The sequence below is a fragment of the Chiloscyllium plagiosum genome, chromosome 27 (genome assembly GCF_004010195.1).
Source record: "Chiloscyllium plagiosum isolate BGI_BamShark_2017 chromosome 27, ASM401019v2, whole genome shotgun sequence".
NCBI classification, from domain to species: domain Eukaryota; kingdom Metazoa; phylum Chordata; class Chondrichthyes; order Orectolobiformes; family Hemiscylliidae; genus Chiloscyllium; species Chiloscyllium plagiosum.
Window position 1 is genome coordinate 11,252,066 of NC_057736.1, and position 27,398 is coordinate 11,279,463.

At 42.4% G+C, this 27,398-nt stretch overlaps 1 protein-coding gene across 3 annotated transcripts; it reads left to right on the forward strand.

Moving 5' to 3' along the window:
• Positions 1-257: 257 nt before the first annotated feature.
• On the forward strand, positions 258-25,567 carry ptafr (platelet-activating factor receptor). Of its 3 annotated transcripts, XM_043717407.1 has the most exons (3): positions 12,044-12,260; positions 22,832-23,099; positions 23,261-25,567. In XM_043717407.1, the coding sequence occupies exon 3, from the start codon at positions 23,327-23,329 to the stop codon at positions 24,392-24,394; it is 1,068 nt and encodes a 355-aa protein (XP_043573342.1). In that variant the 5' UTR covers positions 12,044-12,260; positions 22,832-23,099; positions 23,261-23,326; the 3' UTR covers positions 24,395-25,567. The 3 variants fall into 3 exon arrangements, with proteins under 3 accessions (XP_043573343.1, XP_043573342.1, XP_043573341.1); XM_043717408.1 differs by lacking the exons at positions 12,044-12,260; positions 22,832-23,099 and adding an exon at positions 258-727; XM_043717406.1 differs by lacking the exon at positions 22,832-23,099.
• Positions 25,568-27,398: the final 1,831 nt, after the last annotated feature.

The window sequence follows — 27,398 nt, forward strand, 5'->3', positions numbered from 1 at the left end:
GTGTTCCATGTGGGAATCCCCATGAAGGACCACTGACTGAAGACTACAGGTATGTGCAGTGAGTGTGAGACAGAAACAGAAGTCATGGAAAAGCCCCGGAAAGTGTGTGGAGAGAAATCAGGGATAACATTCGGGGTCGAGCGACCCTTTCTCAGAACCGTGCAGAGAGAAGGGAGGGAGTGTGGGAAAGGAGCAGGGGACAGAATGGAAAACCCATGTGAAACGTGCGTGAGATGAGAGGCGGATGTTCGTCAGAGGATTAAATAAGAGGACTGATGAAGATTTGGAATGTAGGGACTCTCTGACAAGGTTCCAAATTGGAGCAGTTGAACTGGAAAATGATGCAGCAGTTCTTACATTTGCCTGAAGTTTCACTGGAACAGTGAACTCAGACGCCGGAGAGTTAAAAAGACAGCAGAAACTCTGCTCTGTATTTGGAGACAGAATGGAGAGAGAGAGAGAGAAGTCAAATGGTAATGGAATGCCACGCACGGTAATCTAATGTATTGATCTGATACGGATCTTCACGCAGTTTGATGTAAGGAAGCTGTTTTACCAGGTCGTTGATAAGCAGATACATCTGAAGGATCATATCTCTACATCTCTGGGTCAAGTGCAACACAAAAAACTCTCTGAATTTGGAAAGGACGTCAATATCATTTCTGAGGATTTGCTACAGCGCCCTTTTCAGATACCTCCCGCCCTGATAACAGCCTTTTGAGTTATGGTGAGTGATTATTACAAAAATCACCACTAGTTGCGTCTATCTGACCGTGAACTGATGATTGTGGGTGGTAGGCTGGGGGGGCCCATGGCTGAACAACTACTGTGATGCAGAGATGTTATTAATTAAGGAATGTTTATATCTTCTCCTATTTTCTAATCTCTCAATAGGAGTTAAAACTTAGAAAAGTACAGCACAGAACAGGCCCTTAGGCCAACGATATTGTGCCGAGACTTAATCCTATTGTAAAATATAGTAACTTAACCTGCAACCCTCAACTTACTGCTATCATGTGCATGTCCAGCAGGTGCTTAAATGTCCCCAATGACTTCGCTCCCACCACGTCAGCTGGCAATAAGTTCCATGCATTCACCAGTCTCTGTGTAAAGAACTTACCTCTGGTGTCTCCTTTATACCTTCCTCTTGATATCTTCAAACTATAACTTCTCGCACCAGTCAATCCTGTCCTAGGGAAAAGTCTCTGGCTATTGACTCTACAACTGTTGTTTAGCTGTTGGCTGCACACTGAAGAAAATAACTGCATTTATGTAGGGCCTTTCATGACTTCTAGATCTACCAACGTGCTTTATAGCCAGCTAGGTACTTTTGGAGTGTGCTTGCCGTTGTACTTGTTTGAGATGTATTCGTTCATGGGATGTAGGCATCATTGATCGAGCCAGCATTTATTGACCACTGCCCGAGAGAAGGTGACAGTAAGTTATCCTCTTGAACTGCTGCAGTCCCTGCATTACAGATGCACCCATAATGCTGTTGAGGAAGGTATTCCAAGGTTTTGAATCAGCAACAATGAACATAATATTTCCAAGTCAGGATAGTGTGTGACTTAGAGGGGAATGTACAGGTGGTGGTGTTCCAATGCATCTGCTGCTTTTATCCCTCTAGGTGTCCACAGTCACAACTTTGGAAAGTGCTGTTTAAGGACCCCTAGTGAGGTGCTACAGTGCATCTTCTCGACCACACAGACTGCTGTCACTCTGTATTGATTGTGGAGGGAGTGGATGTTGAAATTGATGCATTAAATGTCTGCCAAGTGGGCTGCTTTATTGTGGACATTGAGCTTCTTGAGTGTTTTGGAGCTCCAGGCAAATGGAGAGTATTCCACCACACTCCTGACCCGTGTTTTGGAGATGATGGGCAAGCTTTAGAGAGTCAAAAACTTTTCACCCCAGAATTCCCACTCTCTGACTTGCCTTTGTTGTCAAAATATTTTGCATGGCTGGTACAATTCAGTTCCTGGTCATTGGTAACATCTAAATGTCAAGAATAGATGATCCAGTGATGGTTGGTTAACCCTATTGAATGTCAAGGCATGAAGGTTAGATTCTCTCTTGATGGTTTCTGTATCCCAATTGTCTGACATAAAACTAACTTCCCAATGATCAAGTCTGAACAGGTTTTGTGGCATATGGATATGGGCAACGTCTGAGTTTGTGAAGGAGGGAAGATAATTGATGAAGCAGCTGAAGATGACTGTTCCTACGACTCTACCTTGAAGAACGCCTCCATTAATGTCCCTGGAGCTAATGTGATTGGCCGCAATACAAACTGACTTGATAGATCATACAATTATTTTCCGCGTTCTGGATTAGTGGTGCTGGAAGAGCACAGCAGTTCAGGCAGCATCCGAGGAGCAGTAGAACCACTAATCTAGAATCTGGTTTCCAGCATCTTCAGTCATTGTTTTTACCTCGTTATTTTCTGGTTGATTGTCATGGTGATTAATCATTAAAAATATTCAAACAATGCTGTAAATATGGTTTCACAAAAGAACTCATATTTGTTACATAAAAATAAGCTTTATATTTATGTAAAACTGTTTGTTTAATAAGATCTTAATATAAAGAGCAAAACAAGATTTCAGCCTGTTTACCAGCACTATCCCTTTGCAGAAACTGAATCCCAGCCAAATATTGTCTCGATCTCAACTCTTTAAATCCATCAGCCTCTTCTTTCTGCTTCACTTGTAGATGGTGGAATAGGCAGAGTCCATGCTCTGAGCGTAGTGCTTTTCCACTCCCACTGCTTTGCTTTTACCTTTTTATAGTTTTTTAATTGCTTTTTCCTGAGTTTCAGGAGAGAGTTTGTCACGGAGGTTTTGGGCATTGGGGTCTGTGGCTGGGGCCTGGAGTATGACTTTGGTGCTTGCCAAAGAGGCGTCTGGTGAGCTGGGTGGAACTGTGGCGGCCAGGGGAATTGTGGCATCATCGCGGTCTGGAGTGGTCAGGGACGTTGTGGCATTCTCGTGGTCAGGGACGTTGTGGCATTCTTGTGTTCTGAGGGGTTAGGGACGTTGTGGCAGTGTCGTGGTCTGGAGTGGTCAGGGATGTTGTGGCATTGTGGCGTTGTTGCAGTCTGCAGGGATCCGGAGTGGTCAGCTGGTGAGTCTGGGCAGGATTGTGGCAGTGGGCAGTGAGATGGTAATGTGGAGGAGATTGAGCCCAGCCCCTGTGAGTGTGAGAACTCTTGTGGAGATATTCCAGCGTGGAGCGTCCACAGGCCCATGGCTAAAGATCAACTGTTTTGCTGAACTTTTAACTTTCTTCCTTTATTTTTCTGCTTTCAATTTAAGAAGAACTGTAGCATTGAACTTATGAACTTATTTCTTTATTTTTCTATTTGTACCTAAGATTTTGTAACTAGGCACCTTTGTAACTAAGTTGGCACTGGGAATGGTGACATTGTACACTTTTCACTGTACTTCCATTCCCCTGTACCTGAGTACATGTAACAATAAAACCTAATTGTAATTTTCATCTTTATCAATCATTCTTCTCCTTTGACTGCTCAAACTGTTTTATGACGTATCTCTGAATCTGCTGGCATGAACCTTTTTCAGTTCTGATAGTCCAAAGCCTCTTTTCAGTTCTAACAAACTGAAAGCTCCTATACAAACACAAAAATGTTGGAGAAACTCAACAGGTCTGGCAGCATCTGTGGAGAGAGATCAGAGGTAACATTTCGAGTTCACTATGGAACTGAAGGGGGCAGGAAGAGTGATGCTTTTTGTACTTTTTACATTTAGGTTTTGATTTCACTTTTCCAACCCCCTTCAGTCCCAAAGAGGAGTCATTTTTTTTTAGATTAGATTACTTACAGTGTGGAAACAGGCCCTTCGGCCCAAGTCCACACCGCCCCGCTGAAGCGCAACCCACCCATACCCCTACCCCTACATTTACCCCTTACCTAACACTACGGCTGTGAGGCAGCAGTGCTAACCACTGTGCCACCGTGCCACCCACCATTGGACCCAAGATGTTGACATATCTCTCTTTCCACAGATCCTGCCAGACCTGCTGAGTTTCTGCAGCACTTTCTCCAGCACCCCAGCACGAGGGGCGGCATGGTGGTTCAGTGGTGAGCACTGCTGCCTCACAGTGCCAGGGACCTGGGTTCAATTTCAGCCTCGGGCGACTGTCTGCGTGGAGTTTGCACATTCTCCCTGTGTCTGCATGAGTTTCCTCCCACAATCCAAAAATGTGAGGGCTAGGTGAATTGGCAGTGCTAAATTGTCCATAGTGTTAGGTGCATTACTCAGAGGGAAATGGGTCTGGATGGGTTACTCTTTGGAGGGTCAGTGTGGACTTATTGGGCTGAATGGCCTGTTCCCATGCTGTAGATAATCTAATCTTTCTGTTTTTATTTAAAATCTCTAGCATCTGCAATACTTTGCTTTTATCTAAACAAACTCTCCCAGCTTAGAAGCTTCACAAACTAAAACCCCTTATGTTAGGATGCTTGGTTCCCCTGAATTAACAGCTTGACTGTTCTGCCAGGAGGAAACTGTGCTGTCTTCTGAAATGAATTCCTGATTCCTCTGAACTAAAGTTAAAAGTAATGGCCTTTGATCTGCCATAAATTCAGCAGTTAACTGAAATCACATGCCTGTTTAGAGCTGATGTAGTTAGGCCACTCTTTCAAGTTGCTTTCAGAATCTTTTTAAATAAATTCGCTTTGCAGAGCTGATCCAAGTTCATCTGCCTCTATTTTAAAATCCAACTCCCAATAATGACTTTTATATTGCATACCTTTTGATCACCCAGCAATATAATGCTGTCTAGATTATTTGTTTTGCAATGTTGATTGGTGAAGAAATACCAGAGAGCCCAGAGGGAAAAAAAAGTACGAAAATAGTCCAAAATCCAGTCATATTGAAACTCCTTTTGAATGTACAGGATGAGTGTATAAGGGGAGAAAGCGGAAACAGTTGTGTGATCAGCTATGATCACGCTGAATGGGCGGAGCAGACTCGAAGGGCGGAATGGCCTACTCTTGCTCCAAAGTTTCTATGTTATAAATGTTTGTATGAGTCAGATGCGTGTTTGTCATTTGCAGGTTTTATAGGGTTTCCCTTCTGGGTAGACATTGGAGACATCTCTGGGATGCTGTTGGGATCTCGTTGGTCAGATAGATAGACCAAAGGATAACACTGATCTTGTATTAAAGTAGCTCAAGATTATCACAAAAACATTAACTACTATGATAAAAAAAGACACAGAGGAAATTAAACTCCCTGATAATCGCACCACGTTATCAGAAATCTATTTGATATTGCAAATAAATTGAAAGAACCACAGATGCTGTAAGTTAGAGACAAAAATAGAAATTGCTGGAAAACCACAGCAGATCGGGCAGCTTCTGTGCAGAGAAATCAGAGTTAACCTTTCGGCTGCAGTGACACTTCCTCAGGACTGAGAATCTCACGACTCAGTTCTCAGTTATGAGGAAAGGTCATAGAGTCATAGAGATGTACAGCATGGAAACAGACCCTTCAGTCTAACTCGTCCATGCCGACCAGCTACCCTAACCTAATCTAGTTCCATTTGCCAGCACTCAGCCCATATCCCTCTAAACCCTTCCTATCCATATACCCATCCAGATGCCCTTAAAAGTTGCAATTGTACCAGCCTCCACCATTTCCTCTGGCAGCTCATTCCATACACGTACCACCCTCTGTTTGAAAAAGTTGCCCCTTTGGCCCTTTTATATCTTTCCCCTCTCATCTTAAACCTGTGCCCTCTAGTTCTGGACTCCCCCACGCCAGGGAAAAGACCTTGTATATTTATCCTATCCATGCCCCTCATGATTTTATAAACCTCTATGAGGTCACCTCTCAGTCTCCAATGCTCCAGGGAAAACAGCCCCAGCCTATTCAGATTCGCCCTATAGCTCAAATCCTTCAACACTGGCAACATCCTTGTAATCTTTTCTGAACCCTTTCAAGTGGGCGGCACGGTGGCACAGTGCCTCACAGCGCCAGAGACCCGGGTTCAATTCCCGCCTCAGGCGACTGACTGTTGGAGTTTGCACGTTCTCCCCATGTCTGCGTGGGTTTCTTCCGGGTGCACCGGTTTCCTCCCACAGTCCAAAGATGTGCAGAGCCAGGTGAATTGGCCATACTAAATTGCCCATAGTGTTAGGTAAGGGGTAAATGTAGGGGTATGGGTGGGTTTCGCTTCGGCGGGTCGGTGTGGACTTGTTGGGCCGAAGGGCCTGTTTCCACACTGTAATGTAATGTAATCTAATCTAATCTAATCTAAAGTTTCACAATATCTTTCCAAGAGGAAGGAGACCAGAATTGCACACAATATTCCAACATTGGCCTAACAAATGTCCTGTACAGTCGCAACATGACCTCCCAACTCCTGTACTCAATACTCTGACCAATAAAGGAAAGCATACCAAACGCCTTCTTCACTATCCTATCTATCTGTGACCCCACTTTCAAGGAGCTATGAACCTGCACTCCAAGATCTCTTTGTTCAGCAACACTCCCTCAGACCTTACCATTAAATGTATAAGTCCTGCTAAGATTTGCTTTCCCAAAATGCAGCACCTCACATTTATCTAAATTAAACTCCATCTGCCATTTCTCAGTCCATTGTCCCATCTGATCAAGATCCCATTGTAATCGGAAGTAATCTTCTTCGCTGTCCACTACACCTCCAATTCTGGTGTCATCTGCAAACTTACTAATTATATCTCTTATGTCCACATCCAAATAGAGTCATAGTCATAGAGATGTACAGCTTGGAAACAGAATCTTCGGTCCAACTCGTCCATGCAGACCAGATATCCCAACCCAATCGAGTCCCACTTGCCAGCACCCGGCCCATATCCCTCCAAACCCTTCCTATTCATATACCCATCCAAATGCCTCTTAAATGTTGCAATTGTACCAACCTCCACCACTTTCTCTGGCAGCTCATTCCATATAAGTACCACTTTCTGTGTGAAAAAGTTGCCCCTTCGGTCTCTTTTATATCTTTCCCCTCTACCCTAAACCTATGCCCTCTAGTTCTGGACTCCCCCACCCCAGGGAAAAGACTTTGTCAAGTTACCATATCCATGCCCCTCATAATTTTGTAAACCTCTGTAAGGTCACCCCTCAGCCTCCGACGCTCCAGGGAAAACAGCCCCAGCCTGTTCAGCCTCTCCCTAATGCTCAAATCCTCCAACCCTGGCAATGTCCTTGTAAATCTTTTCTGAACCCTTTCAAGTTTCACAACATCTTTCTGATAGGAAGGAGACCAGAATTGCACGCAATATTCCAACAGTGGTCTAACCAATGCCCTGTACAGCTGCAACATGATCTCCCAACTCCTGTACTCTATATTCTGACCAATAAAAGAAAGCATACCAAATGCCTTCTTCACTATCTTATCTACCTGTGACTCCACTTGCAAGGAGCTATGAACCTGCACTCCAAGGTCTCTCATTTATATAAATGACGAAAAATAGTGGACCCAGAACCGATCCTTGTGGCATTCCACTGGTAACAGGCCTCCAGTCTGAAAAACAACCTCCACCACCACCCTCTGTCTTCTACCTTTGAGCCAGTTCTATATCCAAATGGCTAGTTCTCCCTGTATTCCATGAGATCTAACCTTGCCTACCAGTCTCCCATGGGGAACCTTGTTGAACGCCTTACTGAAGTCTGTATAGATCAGATCTACTGCTCCGCCCTCATCAATCTTCTTTATTTCTTCTTCAAAAAACGTAAGCAAGTTTGTGAGACATGATTTTCCACGCACAAAGCCATGCTGACTATCCCAAATCAAAGTTAAAAGTCACACAACACCAGGTTATAGTCCAACAGGTTTAATTGGAAGCACACTAGCTTTCGGAGCGACGCTCCTTCATCAGGTGATCACCTGATGAAGGAGCGTCGCTCTGAAAGCTAGTGTGCTTCCAATTAAACCTATTGGACTATAACCTGGTGTTGTGTGATTTTTAACTTTGTACACCACAGTCCAACACCGGCATCTCCAAATCATATCCCAAATCAGTCCTTGCCTTTCCAAATATGTGTAAATGCTGTCCCTCAGGATTCCCTGTAACAACTTGCCCACCACCAATGTCAGGCTCACCTGCCTATGGTTCCCTGGCTCGTCCTTACCACCTAACCGAAATAATGGTACCATGTTGGCCAACCTTCAGTCGTCTGGTACCTCACCTGTGACTATCGATGATACAAATATTTCGGCAAGGGGTCCAGCAATCATTTCCCTAGCTTCCCATAGAGTTCTCAGATACACCTAATCAGGTCCTGGGAATTTATCTACTTCTTTGCGTTTCAAGATATCCAGCACTTTCTCCTCTGTAAAATGGACATTTTTCAAGATGTCACCATCTATTTCCCCACTTTCTGTACCTTCCATATCCTTCTCCACAGTAAACACGGATGCAAAATACTCAATTAGTATCCCCCCCATCTCCTGTGGCTCCACACAAAGGCCGCCTTGCTGATCTTTGAGGGGCCCTATTCTCTCTCTGTAGTTACCCTTTTGTCCTTCATGTATTTGTAAAACCTTTTGCCAAAGCTATCTTATGTCCCCTTGTTGCCCTCCTGATTTCCCTCTTAAATATACTCCTACTGCCTTTATACTCTTCTAATGATTCTCTTGATCTCTTCTGTCTATACCGGACATATACCTTCCCGTCTATACCTTCCTTCTATTTCTTAACCAAACCCTCAAGGTCTCTAATCATCCAGCATTCCCTACACCTACCAGCCTTTCCTTTCTCCTTAACATGAATACACTGTCTCTGGACTCTATTTACCTAATTTCTGAAGGCTTCCTATTTTCCAGCCACTCCTAATCGGCTTTTGAAAGTTCTTGCCTAATACCATCAAAATTAGCCTTCCTCCAATTTAGAACTTCAACTTTATGATCTGGTCTATCCTTTTCCATCACTATTTTAAATCTAATAGAATTATGGTCGCTGGCCCCAAAGTGCTCCCCCACTGACACCTCAGTCACCTGCCCTGCCTTATTTCCCAAGAGTAGGTCAGGTTTAGCATCTTCTCTAGTACGTACATTCACATAATGAGTCAGAAAACATTCGTGTATACACTTAATAAATTCCTCTTCATCTAAACTCTTAACACCATGGCAGTCCCAGTCTATGTTTCGAAAGTTAAAATCCCCGACCATAACCACCCTATTATTCTTACAGATAACTGGAATCTCCTTACAAATTTGTTTCTCAATTTCCCGCTGACTATTAGAGGGTCTATAATACAATCCCAATAAGGTGATCATTGCTTTCTTATTTCTCAGTTCCACCCAAATAACTTTGGATGTATTTCCAGGAATATCCTCCCTCAGTACAGCTGTAATGGTATCCCTTATCAAAAATGCCACTCCCCCTCCTCTCTTGCCTCCCTCTCTGTCCTTCCTGAAGTATTTGTATCCTGGAACATTAAGCTGCCAGGCCTGTCCATCCCTTAGCCATGTTTCTGTAATTGCTATGATATCCCAGTCCCATGTTCCTAACCATGCCCTGAGTTCTTCTGCCTTCCCTGTTAGGCCTCTTGCATTGAAATAAATGCAGTTTAATTTATCAGTCCAACCTTATTCTTTGCTTTGTCCCTGCCTGCCCTGACTTTTTGACTCTCTTTTCTCAACTGTACCAGTCTCAGTATGATCTCTTTCCTCATTATCTCCCTGAGTCCCACAACCCCTTCTTACTAGTTTAAATCCTCCAGAGCAGCTCCAGCAAATCTCTCTGCCAGTTTATTCGTCCCCTTCCAATTCAGGTGCAATCCATCCTTCTTGTACAGGTCACTTCTACCCATAAGAGATTCCAATGATCCAAAAATGTGAACCCTTCTCCCACACACCAGCTCCTCAGCCATGCATTCATCTGCTCTATCCTCCTATTCCTGTCCTCACTAGCTCGTAGCATTGGGAGTAATCCAGATTTTACTTTTCTCGAGGACCTCCTTTTTAAATTCCTGCCAAACTCTCTGTAATCTCTCTTCAGAATCTCATCCTTTTCCCTTCCTATGTTGTGTGTTCCAATGTGGACAATGACCTCCTGCTGGTCCCTTTCCTCTTTGAGAACATTCTGCATCCTCTCTGAGACATCCTTGATCTTGGCATCAGGGAGGCAACACACCATTCTGATTTTTCGCTGCTGGCTGCAAAAACATTTGTCTGTGCCTCTGACTAGAAAGTCCCCTCATACAATCGATCATTTAGAATCTGATGTACCCCTCATTACATTAGAGCCTGTCTTGATACCTGAAACCTGGCTATTCACTCTACATTCCCCTGAAAGCCCATCACCCTCTACATTTTCCAAAACAGCATACCTGTTTGAAATGGGGATAGTTACAAAAGACTCCTGTACTATCTGCCTACCTCTCTTACCTTTCCTGGAGTTAACCCATCTACCTGACTGTATCTGAGACTTTATCCCCTTCCTATAACTGCCATCCATCACATTCCCTTGCTCTTGTAAATTCCCCATAGCCTCTAACTGTTGCTCCAACCGATCCATGTGATTTGAAACAATTCATAACCAATGGCATTTATTGCAGATATAATGCTCAGTAACCCGTAAACTCTCCCTAAACTCCCACATCCGACAAGAAGAGCATATCACTCTACTAAAGGCCCATTTTGCTCCTTTCAATCTACAGAACCAGAAAATAGTACCCTTTTATTGCTGTACAAAACACTGCTCCAGGCTAACTTAATATTTATGGCTCATATTTTTAAAATTTAATCAAGAGACAGATCCCAATGAAAGCATATAATCAAGAAAGAACCTACTCTACTCACTATTGTAGATTTACAACATGGCTATGCTTAAAACTCTTCACTTATCTGTTCCTGTGCTGTGACCTCTCTCAAACAGGTTTCTCCGAGATCAGTTGTGAATTTCGCTGTTTGTGAATTTTTCCGAGACACACTCTGATGTTCAGCGATACATGAATTCATGCAATAAAGGCAGTAACTGCACAAGTTCACTGCTGTGTCAGTTAGCAGTATGGGTTTTTCAGCTTTCTCTCTCTCTCCTGCACTCACCTCACCATGTGCTGCCTTTGTCTGTTCCTTTCCTTTTAAAAGTGCTGTTGTTTTGACATTTTTTTCTCGAAAGTTCCAAAACAACGCAACATCATTGAAAACACTAATTGTTGCTCCTGGAATTCAAGAAAATCACCTCCAACACCTAAAATACCTCAAAAAAAAAGGAGCAGTCTTATGGCTACAAATGTTTCCCGTCCTTCACCTTGGACCACCCAGAATCTTCCTGAAATGTTAACTCTGATTTCTCTCCACAGATGCTGCCAGACCTGCTGAGCTTTTCCAGCAATTTCTATTTTTGTCTATTGATATTGAGCTGGACCAGAAATGCCAGCTGATTTCTTGTATTTCCACATCCCTCAATTGTCCAAGCTGATCAATATGGATTGGGGAGATCCTGATGCCCCAGCTCAGGTCATATATTAACAGTCAATTCTGAATCATCTCTGTCACATAATATCCACTATTGCTTACTGTTTTCTTTGTCTCACATACAAACCCTTATCGCCTGAAATACATCCAGTTCCATGTTATCTATATATCATTGCCAATTACAAACAAGGAGCTGTCTCATATTAACTAATGTATAAGGTCACACTGAATGCTACCTTGTATTAAATAATGTAGCCTATTCTCTCATAACATTTATACCTTGTACAATCCAGTATTGCTTAGTCATCTCTCTCAAAGCAATATTGAGTCACCAAAGGGAATTTCAACAAGAATCCAGGTTTTTTTTTGGACTTGAGCAACAGGGTGTTGTTCTCATTTGAATTTTTCTCTCCCAAGAAAGAGATTCTGATTGAGGTAGGAGCCACCTTCCCATATTCCAAATGCCTGTCAGACGCTAACAATACCTATTGTGTGATTTTTGAATTACTTTTAAATTAAGGCCTTCCTTTTACACAGATCATCAATGGAATAATGCTTCAAACTTAATATCGATACATCTTTCTTTTCTGTTACTTCCTCTTCACAGATATGAGTTGTGTCATCTTGTACAAGCAGTTGCCAAATGTAAAGGAGGAAATACTACCTCATATTATTAGTGAGCTCAGTAACTGCTGTATTGTGCCAGAAGGTTCTCATTCTCATTACAGTCTCGAATACTTTGGTGTAAATATTTGAGGGCTGCTGAAGACACCAAAATTGAGAGTTGCTGATTTGCCATTTGTAATATTGGACAGTTTCTGTAAAGGGTGAGTATTTTTAAGCAGTTGCTGTATCCGAAATAACATCAGTAACTCGGTAAGCCACTCTGAACTTATCATTTATCTGTTGGTTGAGTGAGCTTTTATTCTTATCCATATAGAATTCAGTCATTCAAGGAAAACTCTTTTGCTGCCATGAGTTTTAAAGATAATTTAAATGTGAATTAGGTTTTTTGTTAATGGCAATGTTAGCCCATTTCAAGTTCTGGGGTGGTTTTATTTTAAAACCTTTTTTCTGGCAGAAGGCAACACCCCCGAGGAAGGGACGAACACATTTTTCAGAGTTTAACTGGATTCTTTTGTGTTCAAGTTCAACAATAACAAATGAAAGCCCACTCATAGATCACTGCCTCGCCCCAACACGTTTCTTTGAAAAGTTGGAATTGTTACTAGGGAAATGTGGAGGCTGTGATCTAAATATAAAGAATTTTCAATTCAGTGTCAGGCACGGCAAAGTTTTACTGATTGTTATGAAGGAAACCATGGGAGATAAGCTTCTCTGTGTAGTTAGTACACTCAAGCTAAAGTTATCTTAGTCCTTCAGGGCAACGGAGGGGAAAAACATTCAGGCAACTTTCCATTGAGCACTGGAGAGCCATCTGAAAGAAAGCTAGCTTGAACAGTACTTTGCAAAACAGAATCTGATAACTAGAAAAGGAAAAATAAACTGCATAACTAAAAAGCGAAGAAAGTAGGATCTAATTGGATTGTTCTTTCAAAGAGTTCCTAAGTTCCGAATGGCCTCATCCTATCTTAGAGAATCTACAATTCCATTAATACGTTTGGTTATTGAGTAAGGTCAGGATCAGGCTCAGCTGGAAAGCCCATTTTAACAGATGCTAATGGGCAGAGTTTGTGTAACTGTACCCCAGTGTCAGTCAGTGTCACTGGGTGAAGACAGGAGAACTGGTGGGAGAGATTGGTGAGAGAAAATATACTGGTATGCTTGAGATAATTGCAGTCTTTTTTATGTTACTTAACTTGCCATTTACAGCTTCTAAATCACTAGTTTTAAATAAGTTTCTATAAACTGAAGAAAATAACACTTGGAAGCTAATGTTGAAATACTGCACAGCATTCTTAAGGGTGGGTGAGAGTGGGATGCTGGAAAAGCACAGCTGGTCAGGTAGCGCCTGAGGAACAGAAGAATTGACGTTTCAGGCAAGAGACCTTCAGAGGTCATTATCCATGTTTGAACTATGAACATAGAAAGAAAGAGAAATGAAGTTATATGAACAGACTTTATGGAGGTAAATAGGATATTGAAAAAGAAGGATTTCAAGATAGGATAGATAGATAGCAAGTAAAATACCAGCTATAACCAAGTTTTGGCTGAGAGATGGGCACAGTTGGCAGCTCATCATGCCTGGTTATAGGATAATCAATAAGATAAAGAGGGGGACAGAAGATGAGGGAATGGTTGTACTTTTGATCAAGGAATCAAGTTTAGCAGTCACGAGGGATGATATCGAGTCATAGAGACGTACAGCAATGAAAAAGACCCTTCAGTCTAACTCGTCTATGCCGACCTGATATCCTAACCTAATCTAGTTCCATTTGCCAGCACTGGCCGATATCCCTCCAAATCCTTCCTATTCATATACCCACCCAGATGCCTTTTAAATACTGTAATTGTACCAGCCTCCACCATTCCTCTGGTATCTCATTCCACACACGCACCACCCTCTGTGTGAAAAAGTTGCTCCTTAGATCCCTTTTAAATCTTTCTCCCTCTCACCTTAAACCTATGTCCTCTAATTTTGAACTCCCCAATCCTGGTAAAAAGACCTTGTCTATTTACCCTATTGATGCTCTTCATGATTTTATAAACCTCTATAAGGTCACCCTTCAGCCTCAGAAGTTCCAGGGAGGACAGCCCCAGCCTGTTCAGTGTCTCCCTACAGCTCAAATCCTCCAACTCTGGCAACATTCTTGTAAATCTTTTCTGAACCTTTTCAAGATTTGCACTATCTTACCGATAGGAAGGAGACCAGAAATGAATTCAGTATTCCAAAAGTATGCCAGATATGTTGGAAGGATCATCAAATGAAACCTTATGGGTAGGAGCAAAAAATACAAGAGGGGTAATCAGGCTGCTGGGTGTGGAAGAGAGGCCTCCAGACAGCTAGGGAAAGACTCTGAAACAAATATGCAATCAAACTTTAGAGACGTGTGAGAATAAAAAGGCAGTAATGCTAAGGGATTTTAATTACCCAACTATTAACTTGGATAGTTTTGGAGCTGAATTTGATTTTGGAGGCTGGAATATGTCAAATGTCAATGGATTTGAGGTGTGTGTGTGTGGTGCCTGTGGAGTGTGCCTTGAGAGGTTAGTGAGCAATGTCCAATTTGAACGACCTTCAGATCTAGCAGTTAGCTGAATTCATCAGATAGTTGCCCTGACGTCCATGTTGAGAATTCTCAGTGTTCAGTTTTCTTGTGGGGGTAAAACTATAAAAAACTACATGTCAATGAGGTAAAACGTACAGTTAACACGGTTGTTAACAAGCACCAATCCCTTCTAAGAGGAAACTCACCACTGCTGAGTGAGAATCTCACCTCAATACCGGCAATTTAGTGAAGTTGTAGGTTGTTCCTCACATTGGGATAGGCCTTGCAAGACCTCTTAATAATTCTGACACATTTCTTGCTAGAGCTCACTTTATTCAGGCTCCTATAAGACTAGAGACAATAAAACTGCAGATACTGGAATCCAAAATAGACAGGCAGGAGGCTGGAAGAACACACAAGCCAGGCAGCGTCAGGAGGTGGAGAAATTGATGTTACACCTCCTGACGCTGCCTGGCTTGCTGTGTTCTCCCAGCCTCCTGCCTGTCCCTCCTGATGCTGCCTGGCTTGCAGCGTTCTTCCAGCTTCCTGCCTGTCTATCCTATAAGACTCGGCCCTTATTGTGCAAGGTAAGGAAGTAACACAATTCTTATGTTGCACCCAGGAGAAGTTTATTAGCCAACAAAGGAGAGGGCAATTACTGGATAGACCTGATCTTCAGCAATGAGCCAGGGCAGGTGGAAAATGTATCAGTAGAGGAGCATTTTGGAAAGAGTGACCATAACTCAATTTGATTTAGGATAGTTATGGGAAAGGTAAGAATGGACATGTATAAGCTTACGTGGGGCAGAAATATGGTGTCTCAGAAAGCACTTTTTCGATTAGTAGAGGGATCATTAAGGAGGCATAGGTTTCAGCTAAGAGGTAAAAGAATTGAAAAGAATTTTTTTCACTCAGAGAGTGGTATGTGTCTGGAACCCACTCCCTGAAAGGGTGATCAAGTCAGATATTCATTTGCATTGACATCAGCTCCAGAGCCATTGTCCATAGGTACAGCCAGAGCTTTGTTGACTAGCACTGATCTCATGGGCTGAATGGCCTCCTTCTGTGCTGTGATGTCTTTGAGACTTCAACATGTCATGGTAATGCTCGTAATTTGTCTAGGAAGGGGATTGATAACTGAAGTCAATGACCAGGTGTTGGGGACCGCAGATGGTATGTTTTTAGATTTGTTGACCTTCACTATGTCAATGCACACATAGGAATGCATCAAATTCAATGCACATTGACATTTTTCATAGATTTGATGGGATTTTCCACTTGCTCATGATAATTCCCTGGTCTCCGGCCACATTGTGGTGATTTCATTGTGACCGGTTTATTGCTCTGTAATAAAATAATGGATGCACAGAGGAAAACATTGTTCTAAATTTTGCAGACTACTTCGCTGCACTAGCAATGAGTTTTCAACATCGTAAAACATCCCAACACGTTTCTCAGGAGCACTAATTTGATACTGAATCTTTCAAGGAGATAACAAGAAAGGTGATCTGAAGCTTGGTCTAAGAGATACATTTTAAGAGGCAACACAAAGGAAGAGAGAGAAGTAAAAGAGGAAAGGACACAGCCACCGATGGTGGGCAAAGGAAATCAAAGAAGCACAGGAACAAAATTAACTGTTCCTGGATGGTTTTTGGGATGGAAGATGGTATAGAGACAAGCAAGGATGAGGATGTGTTGGGAACCGAAAACAAGTATGAAAATTTTAAAATTGGGGCATTGTTTAACAGTGAGCCCATTGTAGGCCAATGAACACATCAGTAATGAGAGTGAAGCAAGGTGCGAGTTATGGCATTTGCATTTGCAGTCCATCGATGTGCACGTTAGCTAGATTAGCCATGTTAAATTGCCTGTCGTGTCCAGAGATGGGCAGCCTGGGTGGATTAGCCAAGGGAAATGCAGGGTTACAGGGGTAGGGTAGGGTGGGGGTCTGGGTGGGTTAATCTTCAAAGGGTCAGTGTAGACTTGATGGGCTGAATGGCCTACTTCTACACTGTAGAGATTTTATAAAGGTAGAGGCTGACAAGGAAAGCATGGAATGCTCGAATCTGGAGCTAACAAGTGTATGGATGAGAGTTTTACTAATTGATGGGAAGAGGCAGGACCAAACATATTGTTTAATTGTTCAGTTTGTTGATGTGAGTCCTTATCATTGATTTTCACTGGGCTGAATTGGTTAATCCTCAATGTGGATTCCGAGGAAAATAAACAAACTGGAGAAAAAGCTGGAATCTGGAGGTGGAAGCATAGAACAGACATTTTAAAGCTCTGCAAATAAATTGACTTCACATATATAACATGATGTTACCATATACATATATAAAAACATAAAGTTACTTCGCACATATAACACAATATTATTTCACATATATAACATGATGTAACTTTATATATATGTGAAGTAACATTATACATAACACAATGTTAGTTTACATATATAACATGATGTTACTTTACATATATAAAATAATGTTACTTCATGTATATACCACAATGTTACTTTTTGTATATAAGAAGGGTGACTAGGAATGGGCAAAAAAATGCTGGCTAGCCAGTGATGCTCACATTCCATGAGTGATTATGAAGAAATATTTTATCTCAAAAGACTTACCAGGATGTTGTCGGGTATGAAAGGTTTGAGTTATAAGGAAAGGCTGGATGGGCTGGGACATTTTCACTGGAGTGTAGAAGGCTGAGAGGCGATATGATAGAAGTTTATAAAGTAATGAGAGGTATAGATGGGGTTAATGATAGTTGTCTTTATCTGAGGGTGGAGGATTTCAAGACTGGGGCCACATTTTTAAGGCGAGAAGAAAGAGTTTTAAAAAAGACTGGCAAATATTTTACCCAGAGGGTGGTTTGTGTTTAGAATAAGCTTCCTGAGGAAGTGGTGGATGTGGGCACAATTACAGTGTTTAAAAGACATTTGGGTAAGTACATGAATAGGAAACGTTTGGAGGGATATGGCCCAGGAGCAAGCAGGTGGGACTAGTTTAGTTTGGGATTATGTTCGGTACGGACTGGTTGGACCAAAGGGTCTGTTTCCGTGCTGTATGACTCTGTCTGAGATAAATAAAGTACCAGATGGACAATATTGCAAAGGTGGAAGCACGCAGTTGGTGCCAGAGAAAAAATGAGCTTGAAAGATCAGCTTGTGATCAAAAGGAGGTTGGGGGTGACAATCTATTTGTTTCACACGTAAACAGTGGTCAGGGAGGGAGGTGAGATTCAGTGGTGTGGTAGCTGATCTTTTAGCAGCACTAAGGAAGCTATTGTTCACAAGTCATAGTTTGTGAAATATGAATTGTTTCCAAATGCAAACTATATTGTTGAAGAGTGGGGCACAGAATATTCAGAGGACAGAAGGAGACCACTCAACTTGTCATATTAATGTTGACTCTTCAAGAAGCAATTCACTCAGTGCCACTCCCCACGATCTCCCGTAGCCCAAGGTGTGCAGCACATTTCTCTTTCTCTGATAATAAGCAAGTCCCTTAAAAATGAGTGAATTTACTTACCTGCATGTTCCATCTTGCCTATTCAATTCTTCAAATTGGTTTTAAAAAATGGTTTCAATAATACTATAGCAGCTTAAACGTCTAATTTGTAGATTTTCAATTTGCTCCTAAATTCAGGTCAGATAATTGAATCTGATCAGTTGTGAGAAAACAGATAATGTTCAAGCCAAAAATCAAATTTTTGACATCAGGGAATGTTGGATAAATTACAGCTTCTTTTGTGTAGCAGCCTTTTTTGACTACTTTGCTAAACAATAAACACTTAAGGGTTGTTTTCACAAGATCAAGCATTGAATGAATAGATATCTATTATTAGATGTTTTCTCATATCTCCTTCCTCACTGAATTCAGTTCAGTGGACTATATGCAACATGTGACAGATGGGACATTCTACAAACACTGACTACTATTAGAATAGCAAATAGTTTATTTTACCACTTCCTATTCCAGCTTGCAAACAGCTATGTTCCCAACCTTCTTAATCTCGACATTTCTTCACAGATGAAGATTTTAAGAAGATTTCATTCATCTCCTGCTGATGGCTAGTCAGGTCTGACTGTGACTAACATACTCCACATTAGGTCCAAATTTAGGTGTCACTGCTGCTAGCTGGCACAGTGGCTGAGTGGTTAGCACTGCTGCCTCACGGCACCAGGGATCTGGGTTTAATTCCAGGTGTGTGTGTGTGTGTGTGTGTGTGTGTCAGTCCAAAGGTGGACTGGCCATGATAACTTGTCTGTAGCGTGCAGTCAAGGTAGATTAGCCATGGGAAATACAGGGATAGGGTGGGATTTGGGTGGGATGCTCTCCAGAGGGTTGGTAAAGACTCAAAGGGCCAACTGGCCTCTTTCTGCACTGTAGAGTTTCTGACTCTCTAGCAATTGAATAAAACCTTCCCCTCCTTTTCTCTTACATAGTGGTTCTTTGCTCAGTCTCAATGGTGTCTGTAGCACTCCCAGTGTAGCATCTCCAGGCATCCTGAGTTATGGCTTGCTATTCTCATTAGTAATGGTTGATATGGCACACAGAGTGGCTCCTTTTCAGGGAGTCCTTCACATGTTCATGTGGGGCTCTCTGTACTTTTACCAATGGCCAGCTCTCCATAAAGCAGGTGACTGTTGCCCACAGGGGTCATGACCTACTCAGTGCAGTTGGCTTTGGTCTCGATCCTGCTGATGTTGGCAGTTTTCGGAGTTTCAATGTTTGTGATGTGGTCCTTCCAACAGATCCTGATGGAACTGCAGTTGCTGACACACCAAGGGCTGGAGAAAAGGAAAGGGAAGGACAAACCTACATTGACACAGACACCTTTCACAAACCCGCAACGCTCCAAAGGGCTTTACAGAAAACACATGATTTTTGAAATGTGGTCACTGCTGTTAAATAGTAAAAGAGTGTGGTGCTGGAAAAGCACAGCAGGTCAGGCAGCATTTGAGGAGCAGGAGAATCAATGATTCAGGCATAAGCCCTTCATCAGGAATGAATGGCTTAGGCCTGAAACGTCGACTCTTCTGCTCCTTGGATGCTGCCTGACCTGCTGTGCTTTTCCAGCACCACACTCTTTGAGTCTGACCCCCAGCATCTGTAGTCTCACTTAAGAAATAGGCTTAGGAGTCCCTTCCCAAGGTCTGCTGCGTTATACAATAAGGACAAGACTGAAATAATCATGGTCCAAGCTCTACTTTCCTGCTTGTCCCACATATCCCTTCAACCTATTGTTGATAAAAACGTCCCTTCCCTTTCCCTAAACCCTTTCACATTTTTTCTTACCCGCTTCCTGTAGTGAGTGTAACGGGGTTAGCTAGCTGGATCTTATAGAATATGATTGGGGCTGTTAATCTGGTCCAATCAGGGAGCCCTGGCTGACAGATCAAAAGGTGATTGTTGACCTTTGATGTGAAGGGCACTGCTTGTCACTGGCCACTTGGGTGTTTCCTTTCTTCCTGGTGGTGGAAACTGAATAAAGATTCGTACACCTTGTGTCTCTCACTGTGTTATTCACCTGTACACACTCACATAACATGGGTACGGGGGAATAAATAAGCACTACCGCAATTAGGCGGTAGTGTGGGGGTAATAAAAAAAGAAAATAAAAAAGAAACAAAAGGTGATTGTCAGAGATACTGCCACGCTGATTGTTGTCTCTGAATGAGGCAGCACGAAAGCCAAGGACTGTTCATTTGTAAACAAAGGGTGTCTTGGTGATACTAGCTTCTGTGGAGTTATTTCAGTTCCTTTTTAAGAATAATTGGGCTCCAGTTCCCTCTATGATTTCTGCTGGGATATTTCTTGTCCTCCCAATCTCTCTTTTTACATTATGGTGATAATCTTAAACCTACATAACTGTTTATTGAATCAGTCAGTGGGCAATAGTTTCTTTCAATTACTTTTTACTTTCCCCTAATTATTTTATCAAAACCTCTGATCATTTTGAGCAGCCTGTCAGATTTCCTCTTAACCAACTCTTTTCTATCTGAAGATAGTCTCATTTTCTTTAAACATGGTGTAGATGAACATCTTCAACCTTGATTTAGTTTTAGTAAATTTCCTGCACCTTCTCTGGGACTTTATAAAGTGGGGTACCTGAAACTGGACATGATCTAATTGCAGAGAGAAAGTGAGGACTGCAGATGCTGGAGAGTCAGAGTCAAGACGTGTGGTGCTGGAAAAGCACAGCAGGTCAGGCAGCATCCGAGGGGCAGGAGAGTCAATGTTTTAGGCATAAGGCCTTCATCAGGACTGGGGGGTGGGGGCGGTGGTGGTGGGTGGTGGTGGTGGTGAGTGTGGAGGGAAACTGTTCTAACAACAGTCTAATCATCCCTCGTTCCTATAATCTACACCCAAGTATGTCTGACTGACTACGCTTCTGAGCATAAATACACTTTGCACTTACAGTGCACATTTAGCACCAAAAATATATTACTACCCCAATTCACTGACCTATAGGGAAGAAATAAACCCCAGGTCAATGAAGGAAATAGGTGGAATGACCCAAAGGTTGATCAAAGGTATGCTGAAGAGCAAGAGGAGGGCAAGAGCAATTCAAGGAGACAATTCTAGATTGTGATGCAACAGGAGATTAGGGCTGACGATATTGGAATGAAGACGGAGGGGAAAAGAGACTTTGAAGGTGGGTGTGTGAAGAAAGGAAACTTTAGGGTGAGAAACTGAAGGGCTAGAGAACGTTTCAGTGATTGGGAGAGGACAGACTGTGTCCTTTCTCTTCTTCTTGTATTTGTGTTCACAACATGAGCTTAAACACTCAATTCTTGAACAGCACTAAGGATCAGGAATCAGGATAATGAGTGCAAGGTGTTTACTGATTATTAAAGACAAGTAAACAAATCTGCTTATTGTTCACATTTTTTAGGCAACTCTCCTCATTGAACCATCTTTTGCTCCTTTATTGAGCAGGTTTGGGGTGGCATGGTGGCTCAGTGGTTTGCACTGCTGTCTCACAATGCCAGGGACCCAGGTTTGATTCCAGCCTCGGGCGACTTGTGGAGTTTGTACATTCTCCCTGTGTCTGTGTGCATTTCCTCCCACAGTCCAAAGATGTGCAGGTTGGTTGGATTGGCCATGCTAAATTGCCCATAGTGTCCTGGGATATGCAGACTATATGGGTTAGCCATGGGAAATGCAGGGATAGAGTAGGGCAGGGCAGGGCAGGGGGTCTGAGTGGGACACTTTTCAGAGGGTCATTGTAGTCTCGATGGGTTGAATGGCCTGTTTCTACACTGGAATGATTCTATCTCAGAAAGGCACCATACCTTTAAGGCAGCTAGATGGCTATGAAACATGTTTTAGAATAAAATCCATACAGAGCGGAAACAGCCCATTTTGGCCCAACAAGTCCACACCGACCCTCCGAAGAGTATCCCACCCAGACTCATTCCCCTACCCTATTACTCTACAATTCCCCTGACTAATGCAGCTAACCTGCTCATCCCTGAACACTACGGGCAATTTAACATGACCTCTGGTGCCCTACCCTTGTTCATTTAGGCAGTAGCCAGGCAGTGTGCTAGCAAGTCGTTCAGTTAACTGTAATATGATGTTATGCTTACCTAAGTAAGCATAGCATCTGGACTATACTTAAGTCTGAGATGCCATATTAGTGTACAAAGTTAGTTGTTAATAAGCTTCCAGATGTCTGACTCAATTTGAACTCAACTCTTGTTACCTGTGATAGTAAGGGCTCTTGTAGCACACGGTAGTGTTGCTACTTCTGAGCCAGAACATCAAGATTCAAGTCCCAACCGCTCTACATAGGCTAACGTATAGAAAACCACAAAGCACTATCACCTCTCATAGTCATGATTTTTTTAAATAATGAAAAATAATATGAATGAAATTTGCTTTAAAACTTTTTTTCACTTTCCTCGAACCTTCTATCACGCCTGAATCATTTCATTGGAGATGCTGTCAAAAGGGTCTCAAAACGTGATTTAGGGGCTCAATTTTTAAAATCGCAATAATATTCTTTTTGGTGCAGTTACATCGAAACATAAGAAAATGAATAGGTATATGCCATTTGGCCCATCGAACCTACTGCGCCAATCAACTAGATCATGGGTGACCTTCTATTCCAATCCTTTTACCCATTCCATCCCCAAATCTCTTGATACCTTTAGGATCTAGAAACCTATCAGTCTCTGTCCTGTTTATAAGTTAATCCTTGTCTGCTTCCAGCACCAGTGTACAGCAGCAGCAGTGTGTACCATCTGAAAGATGCATGACATCAACTCACCCAGGCTCCTTCGAGATCACATTCTCCCAGCTCGAAGGAAAAGGACCTCAGATGCATAGAACACCACCATCTGCAAGTTTCCCTCCAGGTCACCCACCATCCTGCCTTTACTTCACTTTTACTGGGTTAAACTCCCTGACTAACAGCACTGTGGGTGTCCCTACAGCACAGGACTTACAGTGCCTCAAGCTCACCACCACATTCTCCAGGGTAATTAGAAATGAGAATAAATGCTTGCCACCCATATTGAATAAAAGAATAAAATTATACTGAGCTTTTATTATTCTATTATTCATTTGAAATGTCTTTGACAGCTGATCTTTGCATTTTGTAATTGAAAATTATCAATCTCTGAATTTTTTGTCTTTCAGTTTTCAGTGTTATTCATATCGCAAATGCTTGATGATTTCAGTAAGATTTGGACTGCATAAAGATCAATGATGAATTCATTTGACAATAACATCTCATATGCCACTGTCATTGGCCTTGCTTACAACAGCAACACAAGCTGCCACATTGATGCTGAATTCAGATACATACTGTTTCCTATTGTCTACAGTCTCGTCTTCGTCCTAGGACTCGTTGGGAACTGCTATGTGCTGTGGGTGTTTAAACGGCTGTCTCCTGCAAACAGCATGACTGAGATTAAAATCTTCATGGTGAATCTGAGTGTGGCTGACCTACTGTTTATCTTGACGCTTCCTTTTTGGGTAGTGTACTACAGTACTAAAGGACACTGGATCTTTAGAGAGATCCCCTGTAGAGTGGCTGGCTGTCTATTTTTTATCAATACCTACTGCTCCATTGCGTTTCTAGCAGTGATCAGTTATAACAGATACTGCGCTGTGGCACACCCCATCGAGACAGTTCAGAAAAATGGCAGGAAGAGAGGCATTATTATATCAACAATTATCTGGACTGTAATCGTTGTCAGTGCAGCCCCCTTCCTTTTCCAAGATGGAACCAACAATGTTAATGGTGTCATTCGTTGCTTCGAAGGATATGACAAGAATTCAGCCTTGCCCGTGGTCATCATCCACTTTATCTTGATTGGAGCTTTCTTCATTGCCTTTCTTATAATAGTCATCTGCAACTTGCTCATCCTAAACCTGCTATCGACAAAAGCAGCCCAGCCGAGCAGGAGTGAGAAGGTGAAGAAGCAAGCTTTCCGTATGGTGTGTGCTGTCATCACCGTGTTCTGCATCTGCTTTCTCCCCCATCATCTGGTCCACGGCCCCTGGACCCTCTCCGTCCTGGGACTGTGGCGGGTAGAGGACTGTGTGTTCAGACGGGCAGTGAACGATGCACATCAGATCACGCTGTGTTTGATGGGTCTGAACTGCACACTGGATCCTATCATATATTGCTTTCTGACCAAGAAATTCAGGAGATTTTTGACACAACGTCTAAGTAAATGGAAAAGTACCAGGAAGAGCATTAGGACCATTTCCACAGAAACCAATATAGATGGAGACATAGCTTTACATAACACGTGCAACTCATGAAATGTTGTCACAAAAACAGAAATTGCTGGAGAGACTCAGCAGGTCTGGTAGCATCTGTGGAGAGAAATCAGGGTTAACTTTTTGGGTACAGTGACCCTTCTTCAGAACATAAAATGTAGTTATTGATAGGACCAAGATAATGTTGACTGTACTTGACTTGTTGCACTTGGTTATTGTTATTTTTGATATCACTGTTGGTAAAGATGTGCATCATATTGTTTAATATAATGAGACAACGTCACACAATGGGTAACATATTCAATATTGTTTTTGTAACTCTGCATTTTAGCTTTCGACAACAACAATGCACATTTGCACAGCACCTTTGCAAGGTAGAAAAGGGATGATATGGACGGACAATTTAAGAGTGGTTTCTAAAACCTTGTTCAATCAGATGGATTTTGAGAACTTTTTCAAAGATAGAAAGGAATGTAGAGAGTTTCAAGATTTCAGGGAGAGGGAGAAATTATAGCATCACTGCGTCTGAACCCTCTGTAGCTGAGATAAAGGGAAAGACAGGTTAACAAAAGGCAAGAGTCAAAGGAGCAAAAGGTGTAAGGGGGGGATGTGAGAATAAAGCAGAAAGGGACAGTGTTGGAGAGGATGGTGGAATTTGAAGATGAGGATAGGTTATTGAATGCAGTGCACCAGAGGACAGGAAATCAGTATCTGCAAATGTAATGTAATATATATCAATGTACAAGTAGTTTAGTTTCAAACAGGGAATTTTTTTGAAAGGCAAGAAGCCAGTAAAGAGATCATGGAGAAATGAAGTCTGGAGATAACAAAAATGTGGAGAAGAATTAGTCAGGTGGTGGGTGGGGGTGGGGGTGGGGGGTGCGCTGAAGTAGGAAGCGATGGGCAATGCTGCAGTGATGGGAATGCCTGTTCCTGAGGCAAGGTGCTGATTGGGTTCAGTTGTGATAACACTGATCTGTAAATATTGACTATTTGAGCCTGACAAATGTAAAAGGTAGCCAACTGAGAAGATGTGTCCAGGATTCATTGCACCAAACATTTGCTAGGAAACGTTCAGAAGAAGATGTGAGAGAGCCAACGGGAGGGAAGTGAAAGAATTGCTCACTGTTCGACTGAATTGTTATTTCGCACCCCAAAAGAGCACTTGATTGGAGCATTCTGAAAAATAAACTGGCAGATCAATGGTTAAAGATATTATGTTTGCATGTCTTTTTTTAACTTATGCCAGTCTGGGTATATTTAATTCCAATGTTTCACACTGCTACCTATACGTGCTGTCTGGCCTCAAAAATTATTTTCGTATAACTATTACGGTGTAGCCAAAATTATTAACCTCCTTTTACACTATATCCTTCAGGTGGAATCTTGTTTTTCTTTGAGAGTGTTTGAAGGGGGTCTAAAAATGAGTGGTATTTCCGCTCAGGGACAGGACATCTTTTCTGACACAATTATATCCTTCTCAGCTCATTGCCTTTGCATTCACCAATTTTTTCAGAGCAAACTGGAGGTTCTGCACCTCTTCCCTGAAATAACTCCATGGAGCTGGGTATCCTGTCACCAAGTCACCCTTTATTTACACATGAACAGCCCTAGACTATAGTACCACCTCATACAGAGTCAGGAACCAGAGTATCAGTATCCCTGAAACTCCACCTTTTTATGTCAGCCAAAGCTCCCTGATTGGAACTAGGTTAAGAGCCCCAATCAGGGAACTCAAATTCTTTGAGGTGCAGCTGGCTGACCTTGCTGTAAACACTATCCTCCCAAAAAGGACCTTCCAGTCTCCAACTTCAGAATGCCATGTTTAAAAAGGCACCCAGAGAACACTTTACTCCCTGCAACTCTGAAGCATCATTTACTCTCTGTTCATGACCCCCATCCAGGCCTGGAGATATAACAGTACCGCACAGTACAGGCCCTTCAGTCCTTGATTTTAAGCCAACCTTTTATCTTACTCTAAGATCAAACTAACTTACATACCCTTCATTTTACTATCACCCATGTGCCTATCCAAGAGTCGCTTAAATGACCCTAATGTATCTGGTTCTACTACCACTGCTGGCAGTGCATTCCACTCTCTATGTAAAGAACCTCCCTCTGATATCTCCCCAAAACCTTCCTCCAGTCACCTTAAAATTATGCCCCCACATAATAGCCATTTCTGCCCTGGGAATAAGTGGCTGGCTATTCACTCTTTCTATGCTTCTCAACATCTTAAACACCTCTATCAAGTCACCTCTCATCCTTCTTCGCTCCAATGAGAAAAGCCCTAGCTCTCTCAACCTTACTTGTAAGACGTGCCCTGCAAGTCCAGGCAGCATCCTGATAAATCTCCTCTGCACCCTCTCTCAAGCTTCCACATCCTTCCTATAATAAAGTGCCCAGAACTGAACACAATATTCCAAATGTGGTCTAATCAGGGCTTTATAGGGCTGCATCATGTCAGAGATGTGGAAAAAAGCAGTGTGAGCTTTCACAATATGTTCTGAAGGCAGTCCAGGAGAGACAAGTTTTTTTTCCCTGGGGATGGAGGAAGGAGCCCCTCCTGACGAATGAAGGCTATGCTGGTCAGTGCCCATGGACATCTCTGGGTGACTATCTATCAATGTTTCATAGCTCTATTTTAATAGTTAGCATTGGAATATTGTCACTGCAGAGGACTCTCACACACAAGATTCTGTGCCAGGCATCTCCATCAGACACCTAGTGCAGTCCCTGCCCGTCACTTCCTTACAGCGACCAATGTACCACACACATCTGCCAGGTTTCACTCGGAAAACAGAAAATGTCAGACATCTTATACTCCATCAGCTCACTGACCTTTCATCACAACGAGGAGAATGTACTCACCGGAGAACTTACCACCAAAAGTTGGCATGGGACAGGGTGACAACCACAAGAACACCTCTCAGGTCGTCCAGGCATACACATATGATAGGCTGTTTCTTCGGTTTTCATCAACTCTAGCTCTTTGATGACACTGCAATTCTCAACATCTGTTGGATAAAGCTCTTTGATGACACTG

Bases quoted from the DNA above. Each gene is read 5' to 3' on its own strand.
- ptafr (XM_043717408.1), top strand. From the start codon at position 23,327: ATGATGAATTCATTTGACAATAACATCTCATATGCCACTGTCATTGGC.